Consider the following 12297-nt stretch of genomic DNA (forward strand, 5'->3'; position numbering starts at 1 on the left):
ACAACTGAAAAATTAAGCAGCATATTTACTTGCACTATATTTGTTATTTAAGTAATAGAAAAATATTTAAACAATATGTACATTGCTATTTTATGATCAAATGACATGTAAGTCTCATGAGGAAACGTCATAAATATAAAATGTACTTTTTTTGTAGAAAGGACTGTACACTGTATTTGCTCAGTGTTTCACACAATTAAATTCTGATTTTGAATTCTGATAATCTATTGCTTTACTTAATTTTGTAAAAAAAAAAAATAAAAAAAATGCAGTTAAATCTCAATTAAATTCTGCCATTCACTGCATTTAATGGAGATGGGTAAAAATCTGTTTTGGCAGAATTTGACTAAAAAATCCTTGTAACAAGTGTGCATGTGCGTCACAACCAATCTGATTCTAGTCAATTTATACATGGCTTTCAGTACTATGTCTTAGTAACTAAAGAAGAAAGAGGCTTTGGAGTTCTCATTCAAAGAATGGTACAGGATTTCTGAAGATCAACTTTAAGAACAAACAAATTGCTTTTTCAGTGTTCAATTTCAGGTAGCTGTTCCTTCATCAGCCAGGCTACATTGCAAAGAGAGGTGTTTGTATTAAATCAATGCATTTTAGTTATGTTCCAGGTATCAATTAACAATGCTCATTGCTAGCCAATAGCAAGCACGATGGACCATCTTGGAACAGAAGCAGTCAAGGAATATTGCTCCTGGCTTTTCACCAGTTCGATAAATGAAGCTCCCCTGTGCTGCTCTTTTAAATACCTTCATTTTTAAATTAGATTTTGATTTTCTGCTCAGAAACAACTATATCTCTACTGAGCTATCACAACCTATTTTGCAATTTTGATTAGCATGATCTTTCCACCCTGCTTTTTTACAGCTGTACTACTAGCGGAGTATAGACTGCTTCACAAAATAAACAATAAAGATTTTATTAAAGAGGTTTCTTTTGCAGGCCAACTTTGCCAATTTCTTTTACATTTTGAAACCGCATTAAATATGTGCATGTTATGCAAAGTTTAGACTAGATAAAAATATTGTAAATTGCAAGGACTCTAACTGGTTAAAGAGAATATGGTCTGAGTCAGAAACAGTTCAAGAGGTATTTTTCATATTTCTCGAAAATACAGATACTGATGATGGACAAAATCCCATATTGCTAAAGTTGTAAAGCCAAAAGCTAATATATGAGAAATAAATATTTATTTTCTGTTTATACTGTGAGTCAATTTTTTGAAACTAAATAAAATGTAGTCACTGTTTGAACTCTCAGCTTCTTTCTTTGCCAAACATTCTGCCAGTTTAAGAGCTTTGGAAAACGCTTTGTTTGGCCACTGATGATCATCATCCCTTTACTTTGATGGATCACTGCATTGTTTGAGTTTCCTGGGGACTAGAACACATTTAAAAACAAGGGCAGTGATAAATTAAAAGACATTTAAACATTCTGCAACAGTTTCTGGAGTCAGCTGACTGATCACTTATTACATGCAAAGGTACTTATTACATGCAAAGAACTGTTCTGCCACTGTTTTTAACAATTTATATTTCAACAGTACCACTACCATAAGTTCAATTTTATTTTACATGTGGAAGCTGCATATAGTTGTGAATGGGTACCTTCGTGTAGAAAAGATTTAAAACATGAAAACAACAATAAATGGCAGTATATAAACCTGTGGACTAATAATCCAATCCATTTGCCTCATAAACCACAAATTTAAATATGCAATAAAATCAGCAGACACCTAGTAAACTGACCACATGAACAATCACACATCAACATGATAAGAAGCAGACAGTTCCCTAAGCTAGTGAAGCATTCTTGCTATGATCACTCAGACCAGGCAGATGTTCAGCTCATTCAGTTTTGGAGAACAGATGAATTTACTAGTACAGCTTGTCAAATTTTGGTGATGCAGTAATAAAATCAAGTGCAAAAGTGAGGATAAAACGCAGGAATGCTCAGCTGTTGGTAATTTCTTCTCAATTATACCATAAAAGTACTATACTACTGGCACATTGCACTGTGCTGCCATGTGAAGAAAAAAAAAAAAGGAACTATTCACTTGCAGGTTCATGATAATCTTCTTAAGGTACATACCAGAAAGCCACCATCAAGAGAATGAGCCCCGCTTTCTCATCATGACTTCAGGTATACATTTCCACATACTGTTTTGTGTAACTTCAAGATCTTTTTAGTGGGTTAGCTATCAGATCAGCTTGCTGGTCTAGGTCATCACATCTGACTGCAAGACCTGATGAAAGGGAAGCAGTCACAAGCAGGAACAGAGAACACACTTAACTTTTCTGACAGAAAACTCCCATCCAATGGGGTTAGGAGTAAATGAAAACATACTTTGACAGTCTGAACCCAAGTCTTTTACAACATTTTTTTTTTTTTCCTGGTTGAAAGGAAGTATAACCTAGAAACTCACAGCCTGCCCTGCAAGGTTATGGAGCACAGTTACATAAAGTTATGACATAGAGAATTGTGCAAAATCTGCATTGTGCAAAATCTGCATTGTTCTCTCTGAAACAAGGCAATTACATATCACACGTTGAGCTTGATTTATCGATAGTTTTGCTTTCACAAAGCACACAAAGCAAAGAAAAGAGCTTTGAAGGAACTGTTTAACATTGGAAATGCCAAAACATCTTGATTAGAACTTTTTCCATTTTGGAGCATGACTGATCAGGCCACCACAATCTGCTTTACACGGGATGTTTAACCACCTAGATGGTAACAAAAAGGAGAAATCTGACTGTAAAGACCAAGTAGGGCTCCAAAAAATAAAGAAAAAATAAAGAAAAATGGACCATCTCTGCTCCCTCCCTTATTCTTTGTATCCTATTCATCCAAAACTTTGACTAGAATGAATGCACTTTTTCAGTCTGGTTGCCGTCTCCTACATAGGTTTTTAACTATGAGAAGGGCCTTAATACCTAACACAGTGATTGCAAAGTGACTTGAGCCATGAAAGAAGTATCCCCATTCATGTTTCGTTCATTTTCCAGAAACAGTCCACTCTCCAACAATTCATTCTACCTTATATTTTCTCCCCTGTTCTCTAAGTCAGCTTTTTACTAACCTCATTTCCTCTATCTAGAGCTGCATTTTTGGACTCCAAAGCCACAGATGGCAACACTCACAGAAATCTATCCAAAACCATAACACAGATCAATGTGGCATTTACAAGGCAAGAGAAAGGGTTGTTCTAGATTCAAATGCTGCAACCATAAATACCAACACTTTCTCTAAAAAGTCAACCCTGTTGCATGATTGAAAACACCAGAAAAATGAAACCTAGAAAAGAGCAATTGAAAGAGAAACATTTCCAGAAGATAGGAAACTGTATCCTGGACTGATAAGAACCAAATATACACAGAATTCTGGTGGGAGCCTCCCTGGAAATAGCCATCAATCAGCACAATCACACTTTCGATAGGATAACTGCACATAAAGATCCTTTCCATAATGCTATGCTTCACTTCTTAAAACATAATTCAGTTTAAGAAAGCCATTCTAGTTTCCTGTATTAATTACTTTTTATGGGCTGTCAAAGGAAAAATCCAAGGGATACCATAGCCCAAAAGCCAACTGCAAACAACATATGTGACAACTGCAGTGCGACACTCACAGACTACATTTTGCCAGATTTGGGGTACTTCTATATACAGCAACAGTTCTCACAACCATGGCAGAATCAATATACCTACTCACGCTATGCCATATTGGTGTCTGATACCCAGCTGTGCAACAGCCTCACCCCACACGTTGACTTCCCTCCAAGATAAACTCAGACGGGTGTCTCTGCAGTCTTTAGTATGTTAAACAGCTAACCCATAAGTCAGTTGGACATAGCCAAAAATATCAGAGGCTGCCACCACAGATATGGCAAGACCTATTGCTATGGAGGTTCAGGAAGAATCTGTTTCTGGCAACAGAACGGACTTGTTTTTTTTTGTTAAAAGGCAGGTTGTATTGCATACTTCTTAGTCAAGCATGAGGTTTGAACTAATTAGATTACCCAATCCGCAGGATTGGCACAGCTGCCTTGGCCTTTGATCTTTCTGAGATAAATGAACTGAACTCTGTGTAGTTTTTCATTGTGTTTATGTTTGTATTTGTGTGTGTTTGGGCACGTTTTTCAGATTGGTCCTGTAAAATAAAGTTTCAACTGGTTCACAAATACCTGTCCTGGTAAACATGCAGCTTGCCTGTTTTTTTCAGTGCCTAAATGTGGCTTTGAGGGGATTCCAGATAAAAGCCATGATTTCACCTCCATGTATGCATGCACAGTACATTATTCTGTAAAGCATACTGAACTGAATAGCCCTTGTAAGGCACCTGTTAAAAATAGTTGAGACTTCCACTTATTCTGGGAAATTTTCTCTGCTATTTTAAACCCAACAGGTCACTGAGCAGGTCCGAGGCTCCATTGTTATCAGAGTGTCTGTAGAAATGTTCCTTTCAGGAGAGAGGAAAAAAAAAAAAAAAAAAAAAAACAGCTCTCAACGCTCCGTATCCTTTACATCTGCTGCTCAGCTGGAAACGCTGTTAAAAGGCCATTAAAAGCTTAAGGTAACAGACCTCGCAGGCTGCGAGAGCCAGAGAGCAATTTGCTGTTTGCGTTTGGAGCACCGGCCCTCGCCGCTTCCTCTCCGTGGACCGAAAGCAGCTCCTGTCGGGAGAGGTGGAAATCAATCCCCCGCCGGGGGGCTCCCGGCCGGGTTGGCGAGGGGCGGCAGAGCCGCCTCCTGGGCGCGCCCCGCCGCTGCAGCGCGGAGAGGCGGCTGCGGGGGAAGAGCGGGGAAAGCCCTCCCACTCCGCCGCCGGCCTCACGCCCAGGGGAGGCCGGCTCGGCGGCGGGCAGCGCCCGCAGCCCGCGGTACCTCTCACCCCTTTAGGGTTCGGAGCTCGAGAGGCGGCGTGGAAAGGTACCGACGCTGCGCTTAGCTCGAAGGAAGAGGTCGCGTTAAGTGAAGGAAGTTCATACGAGGGTGCTGGCGGTCTTTGTGGCAGCCTCCTAGGACACGGGCTGAAAAAACGCTGTGAGGGAAAGGTCGGGTTTGGAGCGTGTGCAGCAGCTCTGTAGCAATAAACGGGGAAGAAAGCAAACCTTCTTTTCAGAAGGTTTTAGGCTGTTTTTACATGCAGAAGAATAAAGTGCTATGAATTTCACCAGGCACATGTTTTCCTGCCATCTGCAACACATTTTAAATTCCTTTTGCATCTTGTAATGTATTCTGTCTGTTTAGCATAATAACTACTCTGCTTTTAAACTCCAACCTTTAAATGCTGTTCCTAGGAATTTGTGGAGAAGTATTAATTCTTTTACACATATTTAAGCTGCTAAAATAATTATGCCTGGCAGTATGAACAGTCAAAACCACAGAATGAAGGCTCCCTTCCCAGGGAGATAGCACCCATTAACCAGGTATGAAGGGTAGCATAAAGTCATAGTTCATTGAAAATGTAATTTCATTTTGCTAGTAATGGGAGTGCTGATACTTTGATACTGTAATGGAGTTTTAAGCACCAAGCTTGTTATTTCAACTAGAAACTTTAATGTAATTATGCATTTTCACTTTGCTAAGCAGAAAGGAAGATTAGTATGCATAGTTTTCTTACACATATCGTGGGGAATAAGACAGAGATCTCTGAGTGATATTGCAAGATCCTCAAGTCATTCAAAGAAATGGCAGGTGGTAATTTTAAAGACAGATTACCCAGGAAAGCTTTTATTGTTGATCACTTGTTATAAGATTTGCCATTTGCAAGTAATTGTACATTCAGCTGAAACTGACCTTTTATGAGAGCCAAGTGGTAATATAAATGAAATGAATATATTCTTTATTGCAGTAATATAAAAAGAATGGCCTGAGCTTTTAACATAGTGCTTGACCTCTCTGGTGTCTGAACACCACCTAATCTCAGGAGTATTTCACAATAGCATATGATGAAACCAGTACTAATACAGCATTACAACAGTTTAACACAATAGCACTTAGAAGTGTAGAAATTATTATAGCTTTAGGTATGCTTTTGGATTATAAATCAGACAAACCAGACAGTTAATAGAAAGGAAAAAAAAAAGATGATTAGGATGATTAGAGTACAGTACACTGAAATTCATCATTACACTAATTATTAAAGCATTGCTGCTTCTACTTTAAATCCTCTTTTCCAAAATACACTACCATAAAATCAGATCGGAAAACTCCAGATGCTAAGATTTAAAATTCTCAGTCAAAATCAATTATTTATAAGCATTAAAAACATGCTATTTCTCCTCCAAGGCCCTGATCTTACAGAGTACTTTTAGGTTTAGATATGCATACATAAGTTGTATTCACTTTAATGGACCTGGTCACATACAAACCAATAAATATGCACAACAGTGATAGCAAAGCCAGGTCTTAGAAGAACTATATTCCCTCCTTGCTAAATGCACACATGCACTCACAATGGGAAAATAGGGCAGGTCATTAGGGAGTGTGACCAGAGACTCTCCTGCTGCTGCAGTTCCTGAAATCACGGAGGTGAGAAGCAGTCATATACAAGGTAGAGGATACTTTTACAACAGGGTTAAAACAAGACAAGCACAATAGATTACGTCAAATTCCACATTCATCTTCATTTTCACTACTAAATTCAGGAATTAATTAACCTCCAGTGGCCCAATTCAGATTTCACAAGTTTGCATCGATTATATTATTGATTTTGATAAGCCTATTCCTATTTTATACTCATGAGACAACTACACAAGGTTTATTTGAATCCCCATTTGTTCACAGAATTCTCAGTGACATCAGTAAAGAAACAGTAAAAGAAAACATTAATTAAGAAGCACTTTGACGCAGACATGGTCAGGAGAATTTTCCACTGTTCTTCTGTAAATCTGTCATTACATATTAGAGCTACTTAAAGCAAAGAAAAACATTCATATATTGGAATATTTGGCATGGACGAATAGCTCAATTGCATGAGTGACTACTGAGTTTATTTTTATTATTATTATTACCACTTTAGAGCTACAAGCAACTGTGTTATGTTTGCTAGTTTTCTTCAGCCAACACCTCTGAATTATGCCACTATGAAACCCATTCATCAAAGTACAATTTCAAGTGACTCCTGACCTTCAAAATGAAGGGTTTGCTTCTGCTTTCATTTCAGTTACTTTCACTATAGTGTCTATGTGTTGCCAGAATCTCACCTCTTTCATCATCTCCACAGGAGAACAAAGCCCTCTAACTTCTTAAGAACTATTTAGAATTCAACATCTTTACAGTAGGACACTTCACCGGAACACTTCTAGTGTTTCTTTAAATACACTATTAAATACACTATTGTTCAACATCTATTAAAAAAAAAAAAAAAAGCAACAAAACAAAACAAATCCAACAACAGAACAGTTTGAGGTAAGGACATGCTCCACCTTTAACTTTGATGTCTCATACTCCTGGTTTCCCATACAATGCTTACTTAAAGTTACTAAAATCATGGCTGGATTAAAAACAAGTATTATTAACAGATATGTGCTGTGACTTCACTTTTGAATTAACTTTTAGGTGACAGATTTTCCTAGAGTGAAACATTTCTGTATAGTCATTAAGAGCTCTGCTCAGAGCTCCTGAATGTTGGATTATGGTAGCATGAACCTGGCAGTTCAATTCTTTTTCAAATGCAGGATGCTCAGTTCTACAAGAGGACAGATTTTACAAGGATATCTCAGTGTACAACACAAGCTACTGACACCCACCCTGTGACTAATGCTGTTTTTGCACAGAATCAGGCCCACAGCAGCATAATACATACACAACAAACTTTCCTCTGTCTACCCCCTCACCATTCACAGGCAAAGTTCCTTTATTGAGGACTTACTTTGATGACCTGTGTTATAAACCAACTTTGTATGTCATACTCAGTGTAGGTCAGCACCAGAATTTGGTGATCAGACAGGATGTTAGAAGCAAACAAGCTGATTACAAATAACTGCTATACAATTTCATTGAACAATTTAGCATTGTTATAAGGGCATAGCAGATGACTATAATTATATTATTACCAACTTCAACAAATTTCACTTGTAATAAAACACAGTAGGAAAACCTTGCCTTACAGTGCACAAACAGGTAGCTTTTAAAATCCTATACTTCCACCTTCTCCATTCAGAATTTTATAGTGAGTGCTGGTATAAATAATTTTACAAAAAGTTATCAAACAAGTTTGGTTTTGCTGCTCCTTTCAACAGAGGGGCACCTCTGTGTCCATAGCCTCTCTTATTTAAATAGATTGTTGAGCTCTTTGCATAAGCACATCTGTGCTACCACTTCAGTTTATCCAGTTTCAACAGTCCTTGCTAGGAAGTAGCTTTTTAACAAATGACAATTGGAAACATATGACTACTGCTAAATCAAAAGACATCAACCATACTATGTAATACTATTTTCCATCATATAATCAAGTCATCGATTAAAAGTCTCTTAAAAACACACTTGTTCAGAAATATGAACGTAATTAAAGTACTTTAAACTCTTTAAAACATGGGGCCTTTGACAGACTACACTTGTTTCATAACAGTAACAAATTGCTTTTTTAACCAAATCAGTATGGTGGAAAAGGACAGAATGAAAACAATTATTCTGAAATCTGTATGTTAATTGCTTTAATTAAGCAGTTCCAACATTGTGCCTGGTTGCAAATAGGTAGCTTTCACATTAACAAGATCCCATGTTTCATGAGAGGTTATTACAAAACCTCTCAGCACCACAGGAAAAGAGTGTTCTCTGATACACACCTTAAACAATCTCAATCTTCCAACAACTGAGTAGCTACACACAAACTGCTTTAAAGTTGATACACCTATACACCAACTAGCCAAAAGTCAGATAAGCCACAAAGAAAATAAACAACCTGTAATAGGAAGTGCAGAAAACAATAATTCATACCTGCATAAAACATAAAGTATGTGTTACTTGTAAACCTTAAGAGGAAACTAAAAAGTGATATTAGATGTAACTATTATTAAATATTTAGCTACCATGAGTCTTTCTATATTGGTACATGTTAACAGAAACTTGCAAACTGAGTAACCAGAATTCCTTAAAAGTGCATGGCAACTTTGCTTTGAATGTTCAAAAAATAAGATGATAAAACTGGTCTGTGAGCTGAAAGCAACAAGTGTTTAAACAAAGTTTAAACACTAAAACACTGAAATTCACTGGAATTCATTCTTTTTTAAATGTGACAGGGAATATTCTACCACTCTGTCTCCACGCAGATGGAGTAACAGTAAGTAAAAGGAAAGAAAGTATGACCACGGGGTCTGTGGCTCACAAGAGAGATTTCATAAAACTGTGCATGTAACTGACAAGCAACTTAAGCAGAAGTTTTAAAATAAGAACACAGAAAGACCAGACAATTGGTGAGCCCAAGGGATGAAGGTGCCTGTGGAACAGTAACATGCACAGGCCCCACTCTCTCCCACCTTGTTCCAACACGTCAGTGGGTCAGATCTGCTTGTCCGAAGGAACCACGAAGGCTATGCAGAGACAGGGTCTGTTATGCATTGGCAACGTGGAACAACCTTCCTAACATTTTTGTGAAATACATCCTCACTGTCCTAACATTTTCCGCATTTATCATTCCTCTTGAAAAGTGCTAAATTGTGCACAGTAAGTAACCGTGGCTTTATTTCACCTCAGGAAAAATGTACTGCTTCCAACTTTAAAAAGGAAGCAAGCAAAGTGAGGAGCATCTAATTCACTGTACTAACAGCAAAATCTAGCAGCAAAGCCTTGGTGGCAAAGCAGAAACCTTTCTTGAGGGCTCAAGCAGTCCAATTTGAGCAGCTCAAGCTCATGCCTTCTCATATTATTTCTCTCTTTTTGTCATGCTCTCCAATCGCTAAAGGATTATCTGCCTCAGACATATTTTCATTCAATCAGTTCCAAAGATGCAATATGGATAAGGGAAAAGCTGGCAAATAAAAATTACAATTGTTATAATAATAAAACACCTTTCGTATGTAGAGTGAGGTATAACCTGTTGTAGGCACGTTTCAGCAGAAGGAAGAGCTAACTGACAGGCTGCCCGGCGTCTCCGGCGGCGGAGTGTGTGTGGGGGGGGGGGGGGGGGGGGCGGAGAGGGGGGATTTCTCCCCAGCAGCTGATGCTTCTGCTCTTTTTGGGCTGCGCCTCCAAGAGGCTGTCCTCGCTCCGTCGGAACAGGCGGCGGCGGCGGCACGGAGCGGCCGGGGACACAGCCTGCCAGCCTCGGAGGCCCCAGGCAGGGTTGCCTCTCCCCCCTCCTCCTCCTCCCTCACGCCCCGTCCCCGCTGGCAGAGGGCAAAGTTATTGCCCCCTGCCCACAGCGGCAGCAGGAGCCACTGCGGAACAGCTTTCTGCCTCCAGCAACCCGGCTGCAACTCTCAAGAAGTTTCTGCAGACGAACACAATCGCTGCTGAGGCTCGCCCGCGTCCTCGTTTTTTTTTTTCTCTTTTCTTTCCTTTTTCTTACCCCCACCCCCATAGTTTTTTTTTTGGTTTTTGTTGTTGTTGTTGTTGCTGCTGTTTGTTTCATAAATCCATTCATTTCTTTACACGCGCGCGCCCCGCCGGCGAGCACCGGGTGCCCCCGGGAGCCGGCAGAGCCGCTCCACGCCGCGCACGCAGCCCGGCGGTGCCCAGCCCCGCACCCGCGGCGAGTGCGCGCAGCCGGCCGCCGGTAGCACCCCCACACACACCACCACCACCCCTCCGCGACCCCGGCCCCTTACCTGCGATCTCCTGGTAGGGCACGCTGGCCAGGCTGAAGCCCTTGGCGCTGTACGCCTGCCGCACCTCGCCGCAGCTCCGCGCTTTGCCGTCGGCCCCCGCGGCCGCGGGCGGCAGCAGCAGCAGCAGCGGGAGCAGGAGCAGGAGCAGCCCCGCCAGGGCGCAGCGCGCAGCCCCCCGCGCCGCCGGCATGGCGCGGCGCGCAAGTCCCGCGCAGCGCGCAAGTCCCGCGCCGTCGCCGCGCAGCCACCGCGCCGCCGCCGCGCCCCCCGGCTGAGGGGGCGGCGGCCCGGGAGCCCCCCGGCCGCCGAGGCAAACTTTTGGGAGGCGGGGGGAAGGTGGGCGCGCACACACACTCATGCGCGCACGGTGCGCAGGGGAAGGAAAGAGGCAGCTTCGTCCCTCCGGCTGCTGGTCCAAATGCAAAAGGGTCTCGCCCCCCGCCAAAAAAAAAAAAAAAGAAAAAAAAAAAGAAAAAGAAAAAGAAAAAAAATGTGGTGGTGGGGAATCTTGCTATTGGTGGTGGAGATTGACACCGCGGGCGCGTTGCTGCGAGCGGAGTCCCGGGTCAGCGGCGGCGCGATCTGCCGCGGAGCTGCGCCTGCCGCCTCTGCGAGGCTGGAGGTGGTGGAGAAAGCAGCCGGCGTGGGGATGGACTGGACAGCGGCTGTGTGCGTGCGTGTGTCTGTGTGTGTGTGTGTGCATGTGAATGCGTGTGGTGCACTGGGTGCGTGTGCCTGTATTTACGGGATCCGGGGAAACCTCTGCTCCGCGCAGCGCTAGAGCAGCCTCCTGAGCCAGGCAGGGCGAAATCCTGGAGGCAGATACAGAGAGGGAGAGACACACGCACATACGCATACACACACAGACACACACAGACACACACAGACACACACACACACACACACCACACACACACACCACACACACACACACACACAGAGAGAAACGTGCTACACATTGCATCGCCGAAATACAGGAGCAGAAAGCAAATCCTGGCGTGGATTGCTGTTTGCTGGTGGAAGGAAGGAAAAGCACCCACATCTCTGAAAACTTCCTGCTTACCACAAATCCAGGCGCTTCTGGCCCTAAAATTACAAACTGCCTGCTAGCAAGAAGTCAAAAAAAGGTACTCATCGACAGTTTTGCTCTCTGTAATGTCATGTTTGGAGTGGGCCCCATAAATACTTTTATTCTCATTATTATTTGTTGCACACGTAAATGCCTAAGCTGAAGAGCTATAATGAGGAAGAGCCCATCAGCTAAAGGAGAGGGAAGGAAGGCTGTGTCTGTGCAAGAGACAGAGCAGAATGAGGGAGAGACAAAGAAAAAAAAAAAAGGCAGTCCTTGACCCAGGTAATTTGCGCCACCCTAGGAGAGGAGAACAGGGGACAAAGCCATAAATTCTCTCCTGCAAATGAGCACCTGCAAAGAACTGAATGGGGGAAGTGAAGAAAATTCCTGCAAGGTGAATTCAGTCTCTGCTTAAGGAGAAAGAAAAATATTCTGTTCTTAA

The 12297-nt window shown here is 41.8% G+C and overlaps 1 protein-coding gene across 2 annotated transcripts in view; it reads right to left on the reverse strand.

Annotated features, from left to right (window-relative positions):
- The window catches only part of GPC6 (glypican 6), an 823519-nt gene extending 811699 nt beyond the window's left edge, over positions 1–11820 (reverse strand). The window contains exon 1 of one of the 2 annotated variants that reach the window (XM_083814533.1): positions 10784–11820. In XM_083814533.1, coding sequence (XP_083670659.1) covers positions 10784–11141 — 358 coding nt within the window. In that variant the 5' untranslated portion in view covers positions 11142–11820. The remainder of the gene's footprint in view (positions 1–10783) is intronic. The other variant, XM_083814534.1, reaches the window with a different exon arrangement.
- Positions 11821–12297: the final 477 nt, after the last annotated feature.

The sequence above is a fragment of the Anser anser genome (assembly GCF_964211835.1).
Source record: "Anser anser genome assembly, chromosome: 1".
NCBI classification, from domain to species: Eukaryota; Metazoa; Chordata; class Aves; order Anseriformes; family Anatidae; genus Anser; species Anser anser.